Below are 14,740 nucleotides of genomic sequence, written 5' to 3'. Positions count from 1 at the left end.
ATCCATTTGACGTTGAAACAATGTGCTTGAATCTGCAGATTACGCAGGAGATGATGGAATATGTGGTAAAGAAATCCATCACGACGCTGCGGCCATAATTCCAGGAAGACTGAAAATGCCACCCGTCGAGTCTAATATATATCAGAGTGCTGCAGCACGTGACGTACGTCCTGTAGACGGAGGTAAGTTGATGGTGAAGGAGTGGAGGTACCCCGGCGGTGGGCCCGGCCGCCCGGACCCGAGCCGGAGCCGGGAGCGGACACCGCCGCACCGTCCGGAGTCAGAACCGCCTCTGCCTCCCTCACGCGCGGTTGAGCTCCTTCGGGGGCTGGACGGTGTGAACCGGCGCACGGCCTGACCAATCAGGATCAGCGGGGAGTAACGCTCGCCCAATGGGAAGCTCGCGTGGGCGGGGTCGGCTGAAGTTTTTCACCTTGCCTCGGGACGTTGGAGGGAGCGCTGCTCTCTGTCTGTCTCGAGCCGCCGCAGGTGTGGGACGTCCCGTGCGCGCGCCGGAGCCAACGGTCGCCGCTCGCGCCCTGACGCCAGCATGAGCTCGCCGTGCCCGCGCTGCCAGGCCACCGTCTACTTCGGTGAGTGGAGGGGGCGGGTGCCCCACGAGCCTAGTGGGGGCCGTCACCTGAGGTGAGGGCGCGGGGCACCGGGGCCCCCAGGAGCGGGGACCGGGGGGTCGCCGGTTCAATTGCCGCTAGTTTTACGCTGAGGGGGGGCGTCACCTGAGGTGCCCCGCCCTGGGCCCTCCCACCCGAGGGCCGCAGGAGTGGAGGGGGCGCTGTGGAGGGTGGCTGATAGGCGCGTGGCGCTTCGGTCACACCTGCCTTGTATAGCGCTTGAATCACACCTGCCCTGTATAGCGCTTGAATCACACCTGCCCTGTATAGCGCTTGAATCACACCTGCTCTGTATAGCGCTTGAATCACACCTGCCCTGTATAGCGCTTTGATCCTGCCTGCCCTGTATAGCGCTTTGATCCTGCCTGCCCTGTATAGCACTTCATTCATACCCTCTCTGTATAGCGCCTCGTTCACACCTGCCCTGTATAGCGCTTCAATCATACCCTCTCTGTATAGCGCTTCTTTCCTGCCTGCCCTGTATAGCGCCTCCCGCAGTCTCGCGCGATGAGACGTCCGTGGGCGCTGCTTTGATCTTTTGGGCACTAGTTTTGACTAAACACGTTCAATGTCTTATCCGATAAGATTTTTTTGTTTGTTTGGGGTCAAATAATGTGTTCCATTTAACTCTACGTTTCTAAATTGGTGTCTGATGTTTCTTGTGGTGTTCCTGTTTGTGTGCTTGATGGGTATTTACGACCAGCCTGGCTGATCTGTGCCAGGCACAGAGGGTTAATGAAGCACGTGTCCGTGTAGTGACTCTTTGTAGCTCCCCATGCCAGCTACCGCGGTGCCAGCCTGCTAGAGATCCATGTGTGGCCCGACCCAAGATGTAATGAGGCCTGACCCCCCCCCCCCCCCCCCCCCCACCTCAAGACTCCGACTTGAGCAAGAAGGGGCTGGGGCCGGCGGAGCCTTCCATGGCAGGAGAGGCTGCGGAACCATGCAAGGCAAACGCATGCACTGACAGCAGCTTACACCAACACTCCAGAACCAGAACAAGCCATGTTGAAGAGTCCGAAGCTTACACCCGCACAACACTCCAGAAGAGTCCGAAGGAAAGGCTGTCAGGAGCCTGCTCCGGGCACTGCACACACACAAGGAGAGAAGCAGGAACCCGAGCAGACTGCGCCGACCAGTGCTGAGCCTCGGGCTGACTCCAAGTACTGGCACAGATGGGGTTCTGCATCCCTATATCTCGATGAGCGCCCATCACTACCACCCACCTGCAAAGTCAGTGTCTTTTGCCTATATTTTCTCCTAAGTCATAAATGCCATGCCTGCGCTCCCTCGTCAGTCAGTCTGTCCCACGAGTGTCACTCCCTTCTCTAGTACAATGTTTCTACAGCTTCCACTCCACAACCCCCATAGGGTGGACTATGAAGATACCTGACTGTCTCCACCCCAGCCACACGATGAGCACACGCCTGACCTCCCATCCACCACGCATTCCGTTCTACCACCTAACATGACAACGGAAGAGTGGAACAGTCATACTCCAGCTACTTACCGTCCTCGTCCATGCTGGCTGTGAGTCTGAGGCAGTGTACAGTGGCAGCCGGTGCACTGTGTAAGAGCAGCATAGGATAACGGCAGAGCGAGAGCTCTAAGCGCCTTAATGTAAGCAAGAAGTATGGGCCGTCCATGACTGCTTAGAAAGACGGGCATCATTTGGGTGCATGGCAAATGTTGGTCCTGGCCCTCACTGCAGGGTTACCCTGCATTTCTGCCTTCCTTTGCTGGACCCATTTTAGTTGGCTTTTAGGACTCTCTGCACTTGTTCATACTAACCAATAGTACAGTAGGTACAGTGCTTGTGCTATTGCCCTAAAAAATTAGGACATTGCTCCATCAGCTGCCTTTTTTTTTTTCTTCCTCATTCTGCCAACTCTTGCTGATGTTACTCTTATCGTATTTGCAGAGGCGAGGAGAAGACCTTTTCCACGCAAGAATACGGCTGTTTCCATCCCTTCTCAGATAGACCTGAAACAGAGGGAGCCAGGCCTGACAGCAGGTTTGGCTTAATCATTGACCTACTGTAGCGCTGACTCCACTCCTCCATCATCTATCAAGGGGCCTTACACAAAAAATAAAAAACAAGTTCTTAAATATGCGCTTAGGCAACATACCCATAGCACATCACCTAGAACCATGGAAAAGGCCTGATCCGTCTAACGCATGTCGCCTTTGTCAATCTGCAAAGGAGGACCTTATACATATTATATGCATCTGTAAAGCTCTTGTGGATGTAAGGCGGTCAATGCTCAGGCCCTTATGGAACCAGAAGGGTGTAAGATCATGTAGGCAAGCAGTAATGCTTTGCTTCAACCCCAACGAGACCCAGTTAAACTGTAGAACAGTTAAATATTTTGAAATAGTGGCTAAAAATGTAAATGAAATAGTACAAGGATGCGAAAAACCAACCGTACTGGGAGAAAGGTAGCCTTTCCAAACAACCCTAAAAAAAAAAAAAAAAATTTTTAAAGGCTGCTAAGCGAAAATTAATCATATCCTATTTAATTAATCAAACAATAAACTTATACAATACAATAATCATATCAGGGGAACAGAGATCCTGCAAAAGCCCTATAACTACAAGAACTACAACCTATAATAGCAGTGATCAATAGGAAGACACACTAACTGATTATAGACTCTTTGAGATTTTATTAATGTCCACTATCTTTTTGTCTGGAAAAGTTTTACATAGTCAAAAGACTTTTTAATTTCTATTTTAATTTTTGTGTGAAAAATTGTGAGTTTTTATTAACTGTGCAATATTCAAATTCACTCCTCCATCATTATCCACACTCTCCCGACTTTTAGGGTCAGGCCATACTTGTGAGACCGTCGGAGAAGCAAGGGGGACTTCCGGATTTCCAAAGTTTACAAATCTCCCGTCTCGCAAGGAGTATAGTATAGTAAACCAATTTAGAACTATCAATATTTATTTGAGCTGGACCATCTTAATAGAGCCCAAAGAATATAAGTTTAGGGCTTACCTTGATTTGTTTACCTGTTACCTCAGCAAGGAAATTACACGTCTCCGTCCAATAACATGCTATCCTCAGACACGTCATAAACATGTGGACGTAATCTGCCAATGAGAGCATACATCTTGGGCATACATACTGATTTCCCGTAGCTTTTGACAGCTTGGCTGGAAACCGATAAACTCTATAGGTAGTGAAAAGATGGTTATGCGTCTGAGCAGCAGGTTTCACCACAGCTCGTAAGATCGAGAGTGAGTAGAGCCAAATTTGCTTAGGATTTCCACCCTCCAGTTCTTCTGCCCAAAGCTTGTTGCTATCCCAGATACAGTCCTCATCTGCCTCTACCAAGACCCAATACCACATGGAGACTTCCTTTTTCAGGGAAACTACTCTCAACGTCTGGTCAAGCCAGGAGTCCTCTTTCTCCTCTACCCAGGACTGTGTAGCCCACCAGGAACTGACTTGGTAATATATAAACTTAATTACCCTGTAGTGCAATTACTCAACACTTCCCAGCATGCTGGATTAGATGCTGTTTTGAGATCTCCCTAGGTAAGTAACCCGCAGATTTTAGTGGCACACTAAGCTGGTCTCGGGGGTTCTTGGTGAATCCCGGATCTGGGCCCAGGACGAATAGTAAGGTACTCCTAGGTTTTTCCCGAAGTACATCCTGGTTCTTAAGGCCCCCTTCAAGATCTTTAGTACCCCTTCGCTGCTAGGCCTTTTCCCCTCCTGTGCTAAGCCCTTTTTTGGCGATTTGGGGTAGTGCGCGCTTAGGCCCTTGTAACTTTTTCACCACATAAGGTATCCACGCCAAATTTGCGTCTTTTTCTTCCAACATCATGTGTATTCTAAAGGCGCCCAGGGTTTGTGGATTCCCTTGGAGGGGTCCCAGAAATTAACCAAAATATAGTGAAATTTTTGTTTTTTTTAGAAAAAAGGGAAAAACGGGCTGCAAATGAAAACCTCTGGGGTTTTCCCTGAAATTGTTTTCAAAAAAGGGTTTCTGGGGCTGAAATCTCCATTTTCTCAGCTTTTAGGGAATTACAGTCTTTTGTCAGAGAACCGACATTTTTCACACAGTTTTGGCATTTTTCTGGGACATAGCCTATTTTTGCTATTTTTAGAGCTTTCCACCTCCTTCCAGTTAATGGTAGAAATGAGTTTGAAAGCAATAATGGATCATAGAAAGCTGTACAGTTTCGAAAAGTAGACAAAATTCTGAATTCAGAAAGGGGTCATTTGTCTAAATCCATGAAGGTTTCTTTATAGAAACTAACAGTTAAATATTGGAATAATTGAAAATTTGTTGAAAAAAACAGCATTTTGTCTCAACGTTTTCACCTATAACTTTTTCTAATTTGACAGCTCTTGGAAAGCAATATACCGTTACATCCGTTAGACCTTCCTGGTTGTGGGGATATATAGGACTTGTAGTTTCACCAAGAACCAGACGAACCCAGATCCAAAAACTGAGCAGCAACTTGCAATGGTATTTTTTCATTTACTGGGTATAGAGCATTTTGTCTTGGAAAGTGTATACATGGAAAAATCTGTATGAAGGACACCTATGTATTTTTGAATTGGGTACACATTATAGAGTTCAGAAACAGTATATAATTGCACATTTTCAAAATTGGGAATACTCATACTAGCATGAGATTTATTGGTCATTTTTCAAAATTTTTTTTTTTTACACAATGTCTTTCATTGAAAGGGAGAAATGCATGAAAGCTCAATTGGTAATAGTTGATTTACAAATCTGAATTACCCCAAGTCTCCCGATAAAAACGGTACCTCACTTGTGTGGGTCGGCCTTGTGCCTGCGACAGGAAACTGCGCAAAATGCAACTTGGTCACACCTAAATTTTGCAGTTACAAATTGACCCTTTTTTGGCAAAGTGCCTACCTGTAGTTTTTGCACCCTAGCTCTGCCGGCACCTAGGGAAACCTAGCAAACCTATACATTTTTGAAAAGTAGGCACCCAGGGAAATTCAGGATGGGGTGACTCGTCTGCCTACCCCCAGGTTTTGTTACCCAGAATCCCTTGCAAAGCTAAGATTTTGACAAAAAAACACATTTCTGTGGTGGAAAGTTCTGGAATCTGCGTGGATCAACAAATTTCCACCCACCCAGCGTTCCCCCAGGTCTCCCGAAAAAAAGGGTACCTCACTTGCGTGGGTAGGCATAGTGGCTGCAACATGAAACAGCGCAAAACGCAACATGGTCGCACCTCAATTTCCCAGTGAAATTTTGCGCTTTTTGGACAAAGAGACTACCTTTTTGTTTTTGCGCCCTAGCTCTGCCAGCACCTAGGGAAACCTAGCAAACCTATACATTCTTGAAAACTAGACACCCAGGGGAATTCAGGATGGGGTGACTCGTCTGCCTACCCCCAGGTTTTGTTACCCAGAATCCCTTGCAAAGCTAAGATTTTGACCAAAAAAAACACATTTTCCTGACATTTCTGTGGTGGAAAGTTCTGGAATCTGCGTGGATCAACAAATTTCCACCCACCCAGCGTTCCCCCAGGTCTCCCGAAAAAAATGGTACCTCACTTACCACCAGCTTTTGCAAGAGGGGTTACCTGGGTTTTTGGCCCCGTGCGAGACGGCCATCTAGGGAAACCTACCAAACCCACACATTTCTGAAAAGTAGACACCCGGGGGCTTCCAAGGAGGTATGTCTTGCATGCATCCTCTAACGTTCCTTTACTCAGAATCCCTTGCAAACCTCAATTTTTGCTGAAAAAATCAGTGTTTTCACACTTTTTTTGTGTGGGAAAGCGTGGCGTCGCTGGGCTCGCACAAATTTCCTCCGACCCAGCGTTCCCCCAGGTCTCCCAATAAAAATGGTACCTCACTTGCGTGGGTAGGCATAGTGGCTGCCACAGGAAACGGTCCGAATCGTACGGTGGAGAATTAAGTTTTCAATTTGAGAGCGTGTGCTTCAAGGAAATTGTGACAGACAATTTCAAGTTTGCAGGAGATTGTGGATAAAAATCAACAATAGAATTCACCAGAAAGACATGACCATATACTTCCATGGTTTAACAATAATATCTAAATTTAGTAAGTTATTTATAGCTATAATGTACACCGTAACAGTTACTCAAAAGTCAAACATTCAAGCACGGCTAACTATTCCTCAAAGACACACGCATACAGGTTGGATTTGGCACGAGGGCGAGTGATGGTTCAGTACATAAAATATTATTAACAAGATATTTCAAAAAATGAAATGCTCTGTCAATAAATAAATGCATAAAAACCGAACCAGTGACTCGCAACTCGTGAGCTGTAAAGCCACGACAAGGCACCAACCGTTTTACAGGCCATTCACGCACCTTTCATACCTGATACAAACCAGACCATTGACACCATCCCGAAGGAACAGCAACACATTACAACAATCACAATAAGGGACAAGGTACACCCTACTTCAGAATGAGATAAAAGACAAACATTACTGCACAGCCATCTAATCCGCAAGCACACACACATTCTGGTTGGATTTGGCATGAGGGTGAGTGATGATTCAGTACATACAATTGTATTCACAAGTAATTTCAAAAAAATGAAATACACTGCGTATAATTGAAAGTATGATAAACTTAACCACTGACTCACAGCTCGTGAGCTGTGAAGCCACGTCAAGGCACCAACCTCTTTACAGGCCATTCATATACCTTTCGTACGTGTGACACATACAAAACATTCACACCGCCAGCCGCGGACCCATCACATTTCAACACTCAAACCAGCAGACCGCGCCATTCAAGGACCCATCACTTTCACACGCCCACATTTCTGACACTGCAACTACACAAAATGATGGACTGCGTGGAGTGTCACTCAACTAGCAGTGTGTGTAGTGACCAAAAGAAAGTAACTACTCACACACCGCCAGTCGAGCGCCAGTCCACCGACACCACCATCCAAGCACCAGACCATGCACACCGCCAGCCAAGCACTACTCAGCGCACACCGACAGCCAAGCACCACTCCACGCACACCGCAAGCCAAGCACCACTCCACACACACCACCAGCCAAGCGCCACCCCACACACACCACCAGCCAAGCGCCACTCCACGCACACAATCCAGCCAAGCGCCAATCCACACACACCTCCAGCCAAGCACCACTCCGTGCACGGACAGCCAAGAACCACTCCACGCACACCATCCAGAAAAGCGCCACTCCACGCACACCGCAAGCCAAGCACCACTCCACATACACCGCCAGCCAAGCACCACTCCATGCACATACAGCCAAGCGCCACTCCACACACACCACCAGCCAAGCGCCACTCCACACACACCACCAGCCAAGCGCCACTCCACACACACCGCCAGCCAAGGTCCACTCCGTGCACAGACAGCCAAGTACCTCTCCACACACACCATCCAGCCAAGCCCCACTCCACACACACCGCCAGCCAAGCTCCAGCCCAGGCATACCACCAGCCAAGCACCAATCCCAACAACCCACCAGGCAAGCACAAGACCAGGCACACCGCCAACCAAACAGACCACGCACACCGCCAGCCAAGCACCAAGTCCACAGACACCGCCAGCCAAGCACCAGTCCACAGACACCGCCAGCCAAGCGCCAAACCATGCACACCGTCAGACAATGGACACTACACGCAAACCAACATCATACTTTAGTTTTTTTAAAACACAAATAAAAAAGCGAAACAAATTGCAAATTGATACAAATCTACTAACACAACAACTAAATCTAAATACACTACACAAATGCCAACTTTGAAACGGAACAATCAGTTTTAAAGAATAGAGACCAGCCTGTTCACTTTACCACTCATGGATGCTCCCAAAACTTCTTTTGTGTGTGATACATTCTAAAACAAGCAGGCACACACAGCCCAGGGTTAGGACAGTTGGGGCAGTACATACGAACCTCCTTCCGCAAACCTCTTCGCCAACAGACTCTACATCTCCGACTGGGAAAGTCTTTTGAGGTTGTAGGAGGAATTTGATCAGGAATGTGGCAATCTTTCAATCTGGCAACATCCTCCAGCACTCCAACTCTAGGAACACTTGCCTGTTCCACTAAAACAAGGCTGCCTACTACAGACTCCTGAAACTTCACAAAAGTCATCTTTGACTGAGGACAAGATTGCTGGAACACAACAAAAGCATTAAAGGTTGCCAAGTGGAAAAGATGGATAGCCAACTTCTTGTACCAAATGTAAGACTTACGAAGAGCAGCATACGGTTCCAACCTCTGATCTACTCTGTCAACACCACCCATGTCCATAATGCACACAGGTTTGTGCACTTCTGCAACCTGACCCCAAATAGTCAACGCTTCAGTGCTTTCATCATGTATGGAAGTCAACATGTAGACATCTCTCCTGTCTGAAAACTTCACAGCTAAAAGCTCCTCACAACGCAATGCACTGCACTGTCCTCGAGCAGGCTTTTTACAAACAAGTTCTTTTGGAAAACCTTTACGGTTACAGCGGATTGTACCACAAGCAACAGTGTCCACTTTGGCCAATTCCCGGAACAACCGCACACCAGTGTAGAAGTTATCTACATATAAATGATGGCCTTTGTTAAAAAATCCTCTACCAAGTTCCCACACAATTTTCTCCGTCACTCCAAAAGTGGACGGACAACCAGGGGGGGTTAATCCTGGATTCCTTACCGGTGTACACCCTGAAATTAGAGACATATCCAGTCTCACTGTCACACAGCATATAAAGCTTAATTCCATAGCGTGCCCTCTTACTAGGAATGTATTGCCTAAATACCAAGCGGCCCTTGAACAACCCCAAGACTCATCCACTGCAATTTCTCTCCCAGGATAAAAGATCTCAGAAAATTGATCAACAAAATGATCAAGGACAGGCCGAATCTTGAAAAGACGGTCATAATCAGGGTGATCTCGTGGCAAAGCATCACCATTGTCAACAAAATGCATCATCCGAAGCAGAAGCAAATACCTATCGCGACTCATGACTGCCGGAAATATAGCTGTTGCCACCAAGGGACTAGTAGACCAATATGAAGCAAATGATGGTTTCCTAAGCAAGCCCATCAAAAAAGTTAAACCTAAAAACTTTTTCATCTCTTCCAAATTTGTGAGAGTCCACCGGTTAGCTCGAGCAGGGGGCTTAAGGAATTTGAATTTAAAATTTCTTATAGAGCGCACGTATACCTGCGGTTTCTTGGCGCTATTACTAACAGGATCCTAAGTTAAAGAGCTGGGGGAACAGGAAGGTTATTATTCGAAAGATTTCGTGAATAGATAGGTCTTGAGTTGTTTACGGAATTGTGGGTAGAGGGTGATGGTGCGGAGTTCAAGGGGAAGGGAGTTCCAGAGGGTAGGGGCGAGGGTGGCAAATTTGGAGCCTCCCCACTTCTTTCTCCGGTAGCGTGGGATGGTGAGGAGGGACTGGGAAGACGAACGAAGTTCCCTGGTGGGAACATAGGAGACGATCTCAGAAGAGATGAACGCAGGTGCCAGTCCGTGTCGGCCCGGAAAGTAATGGATGCAAGCTTGAATTGAATTCTGGCTCGCACAGGGAGCCAGTGTAGCGATTTCAGAAGTGGGGTAGAGTGGTGGAATTTGGGGAGTTTGAAGGCCAGGCGGGCCGCCTGGTTTTGAATCTGTTGTAGGCGACGCAAACTGTATGCGGGGATGCCGGCATACAGGGCGTTGCCATAGTCCAGGCGGGATACCACCATGGCCAAGATGATGAGCTTTAGAGCAGAAAAAGTGAAGAAACGAGACACCCTGCGAATAGTGCGCAGTGAAAGAAAAGAAGATACCACAGAGCTAACCTGGGAGTGAAGGGTGAGTTGAGAGTTAAGTTTTATGCCAAGTGTTTTAACTGAGGAAGAGGGAACAGGAGAGGGGCCAAAAGAAGGGGGCCAGAAGAGAGGGGACCAGGGGCTGGATGAACCACCCGTCAATACCAGCTCGGTCTTGTCGGGGTTGAGTTTAAGGTGATTGTGGTTCATCCAGTCCCTGATGTGAAGCATAACAGATTGAAAGTTAAGAACAGAGGAAGGAGAAGATAGATTGAAGACAAGCTGGAGGTCGTCCGCATAATTAAATACGCCGACCTCCATCTGTTGAAGAGAGAAGATTAGAGGGGCGATATACAGATTGATCAAGAGGGGAGAGAGAGAAGAACCTTGGGGAACCCCGCACTGAACTTTCCGGACGTCCGCTGTGAAGTCGCCCAGGCGAACAGCCTGGGTGCGGTCGCTCAGGAAGGAGGACAACCAGACCAGGGCAGTCCCCCCGATCCCCGCCGCCCTGATACGGGAAAGTAAGATGGTGTGATCCACCGTATCGAAGGCGGCTGAGAGATCGAGGAGCACAAGGGCCTGGTACTGATTAGTGTCCATGCCCTCCCTGAGGGTGTCCAAGACCGACAGAACAACGGACTCCGTAGAGTGTGCGGGCGGAAACCGGCTTGACGGGGGGCAAGAGCACCATAATTCTCCACAAAGAAGCTCAGAGCGCAGGTGACGTGGCACTCGAGCACCTTGGCCAAGAATGGTAGGAGGGAGATAGGACGGAAATTGGCAGGGACAGAAGGATCTGCCCCGGGTTTTTTTAGGATGGGCACAATTACCGCAGATTTCAAGGGTTTAGGAACAAGGCCTTGGGCAAGAGAGCTGTTAAGAAGGTGAAGGGGAGGGTCAGGGCAGGAAACAAAGATATGGCGGAGAAGGATGGCACTGTTCTCCCTCAAAAACTGTTCTGCATACAAATTAGTCTGCTCTACGATCTCTGCCAAAAACACATCATCCATAAACAACTTGACAAAATCAATTGGCAAAAAGTTTTCAGTGTTCACCCTACACCCTGGAACGCCAGTAAATACAGGCAATGCCGGCTGCACCATGCCTGGGGCAACCCAGAGGTCAGAACTTTCATCGACAAGTCTCCCAGCCTCAGGCTGCCGCCCAGCTGCCTCTTGTCCCACTACACCAACTGGAAGTCTAGGAGCCCCAGGCTGCCGCCCAGCTGCCTCCCGCCGCACTACACCAACGTGAAGTCTAGCAGCCCCACGCTGCACCACAGATGCCTCTTGCCGCACTATCGGCACATCAATGTCCTCCTCTACCACAGGCGCTTCATCCACACCAAAAATAGCTTCATCAGCACTCAGGCTATCTTCATCATCAGACGATGCCATGCGCAGAGAAAACTCACTACCAGAATCTTCACCTCCCATCTCTGCCTCAGAATCAGAGTCACTCTCAGCACCATGGTCAGAGGAATAATCAAAAAGCATTCCAATAACTTGCTGAGCGGTAATCCGGCGGCTAGCCATTATCCTTACAAATAAAGGAGTCTGCACAAACAACTCAACAACACCAACACTGTGCAAAGTAAGTTAAAAAAATGGAAGCCTTTATCACAAATATCTATATTTAGAAAAAATATACAATTCACTTACAAGAGACCACTATACTCACCAGCACCTACTCTGCAAAGAGGCAACGATATCCCACTAGAAAGAAGAAAAAAAAACTTACATCTACAGAAGGACACCTCCAAAAACAAATGCAAAACATGTTTTACAATCACAACAAACAGAAACCAAACATACTCGTATTACTACACACTTTGCAAAAAAAAAAAACAATTACATTACAATTGAACAAAAAAGAGGTCTCTTACCAAACACATGCAACTACAGAAACAGCAGAACCACCAGTAACGGAACCGCACACTGCAACACTCTAAAGAGAAAAAAAACAATACACATTAGAAGAAACAAAAACACACATTACAAGTGTAGTTCCTATTTTCACAATAGGCCCTGCGCATTGGAATAACATAAACAGTAGTATGGACGTAGAAGTGCGGATCTTCCAGGTCTCCACTGACTATGCTAAACTTAATTGGGTTTGTTACCAACTAGCTCAGAGGTCACTGGAAACTTTCTTGACTGAATAGGAAGTGATCAGCTTCCCTGGTACAGACCAGAAGGGATTCAGTTTTCCAACAACCGCATAAACATGACAACTTTGCTCCTTAGAATAAGAGTCAATCTCTAGAGTCGTGTGAAACAATAGACCGTTATTTTACTCAGCCAGTTGTGCAGATTACTTTCACCAAGATGCAGAGAAATAGAGAGACGGGCGTTTTCAATAAAAAGGTATTATTTATTGAACAGTCTTTCTTCTCGTGCAAGAGAAATGAATTGCCACAATTGCAAGACTAGTTATAAAAAGTGCGTACAGTAAAATGAGGATTGCGAAATAATACTGTAAAAGCATTGATATGGTTTCTTAGCCATACAATGGTTTAAAATGAATAAAATATATACATTCATATATACATTTGACTAACGTACTCAACTGGTGCTTCTAACTACACCTACCCCAGTGTACCTGACCTAAGCCTAATACTTGGGAGGGAGTAAGTAAGTAGCAGTTTTAGTTAAGTTGGTTTTGCCAAGGTTTGCTTCAAGAATTCTCTCTAAGGGTTTAGTCAACACCATACCTCTGGAATAGAATGTTGGAGGTCTTGTATCTCCTTCCAGGACTCGATATCCCAGTCACTCGCAAGAGTAGGCTGGAAACGCCGGAGCTGGATTTTCTTGGCAGCGTCTCTCTCAGCGCGTCGAGGAGGAGGAGGGGCAGCGTCCGTGGGCAGCTTGTATCTGCTCGGCTCTGCAAGGGACAGCTGTTCTGCTCCTATGTTCACCACACCATCGCTATCATCGATGTCATTGAGGCAGCGTTTGCTTAAGGCAACGTTGGTAATATTTATACCTGAAAGGTGCCTTGTTTGATGTAATGTTTTGGACATAAGACGTCAATAAAGATGTCACTAGGAAGTGATCGTCTCTCAGTGCTCATTAGAGTTCTATTACTAATCAAAACATAGCAAGCGGGGCTTTCCCAGGTTGCTGAGTTTTTATCTTGTTGAAGAACTCGGAGTGTAATCTAGGAATCTTAGATAGTGGCTTCTGCTGTGTCATTTGCTCTAATGAGCTGCAGAGGAAGAGATTCTGAAATGTGGCTCTGATCGTGTTAGGCCAGAGACGAGTTTCTGAAATATCACTCTTGATCGTTTATGCCATTATAAGGGAATAAATGGATTATAGCCGTATAGGGGCATAAGGTCACAGTATTGATCGGGGTCCTAGATTAGAACGCGACACCCACTCCACGAATTTATGTCCATCACTTTACTAAAAACTATAGCAAAAGATGCATGTGTAACATTACCTACCCCAAAATACATATTTGCATTTGAAATGGCATATTTGAAATACATGGATGTACTGTACGTCTTTAAGCATAGAAATCATTCAAAATTATAGCATATGCAATCGGTGAACAATTTTGCAAAAAATTACACATGAAATATCTCTTAATACAGAAAAGAAAGGCGAGATAATTTCATCACATATAAATGCAATTGCTGTAACATGTGCTAGAGGCTGATGTAAAGTTATTATGTCTCTAGAATTACCTAAAAATAGAAGCTTCTGTTCTTTATGAATAGGTCTACTTTAAGCAAAGAATTTTTGTGCCAGAAAAAGGTAAATATTTTTTTAAAGTGTTCAATTCAAAAAAATTCTTGTTGAACGGGGGAATAGAGTTCCAACGCTTTTCAGCAGTTTTTGTTGATCAAAACTGAAGGCCGTATTCAGAGTTCATGGGAACGCTGTGTGTCGGAATGCTTTTCAAAAATTATTGTTTCTGTTCGGGGGAGAACATCATATCAGACAGGCTCTCAAAAAATTGGTCTACAAAATCAGGTGACAGTTCGACCAAGTTCGATAGTGCTGTAACTTGGCAGGTGTGAGAGTGATTGCTATCATCGGTGTCTGGATCAGCAATGCTCACAGAAGGTCGTACCTGGGTGATGTTGCTTTTTATTTCTCACTCCACTGTCACCACCTAGTCGTAGCACAGGAGTCTCAACGAATGCCGTCATCAGGATTGGTAGCTGCTGGGGACAACACAATACGTGAGCCGTTATAGGACTTAGCAAAGTATCGATATCCATTGGTACTGCTGATGGAAGTGCTAGACAGATGTCCAACACGCACTCATCTCCGCATAGCATACATCGAAGCACAGGTAAGATGCAGGTCTGCCATA

At 46.6% G+C, this 14,740-nt stretch overlaps 1 protein-coding gene across 2 annotated transcripts in view; it reads left to right on the top strand.

Annotated features, from left to right (window-relative positions):
* The first annotated feature begins 456 nt into the window (after nucleotides 1–456).
* Nucleotides 457–14,740, top strand: part of CRIP3 (cysteine rich protein 3) — a 743,798-nt gene continuing 729,514 nt past the window's right edge. For both annotated transcript variants that reach the window (XM_086925848.1, XM_086925847.1), the window contains exon 1: nucleotides 457–593. In XM_086925848.1, the coding sequence (XP_086781974.1) occupies nucleotides 551–593 (43 nt within the window). In that variant the 5' untranslated portion in view covers nucleotides 457–550. The remainder of the gene's footprint in view (nucleotides 594–14,740) is intronic.

Source organism: Lissotriton vulgaris, chromosome 6 (assembly GCF_964263255.1).
Source record: "Lissotriton vulgaris chromosome 6, aLisVul1.2, whole genome shotgun sequence".
In the NCBI taxonomy this organism is placed as follows: domain Eukaryota; kingdom Metazoa; phylum Chordata; class Amphibia; order Caudata; family Salamandridae; genus Lissotriton; species Lissotriton vulgaris.
Note: the sequence above shows the minus strand (reverse complement) of the source record. Positions and strands in the feature narration are given on the sequence as shown.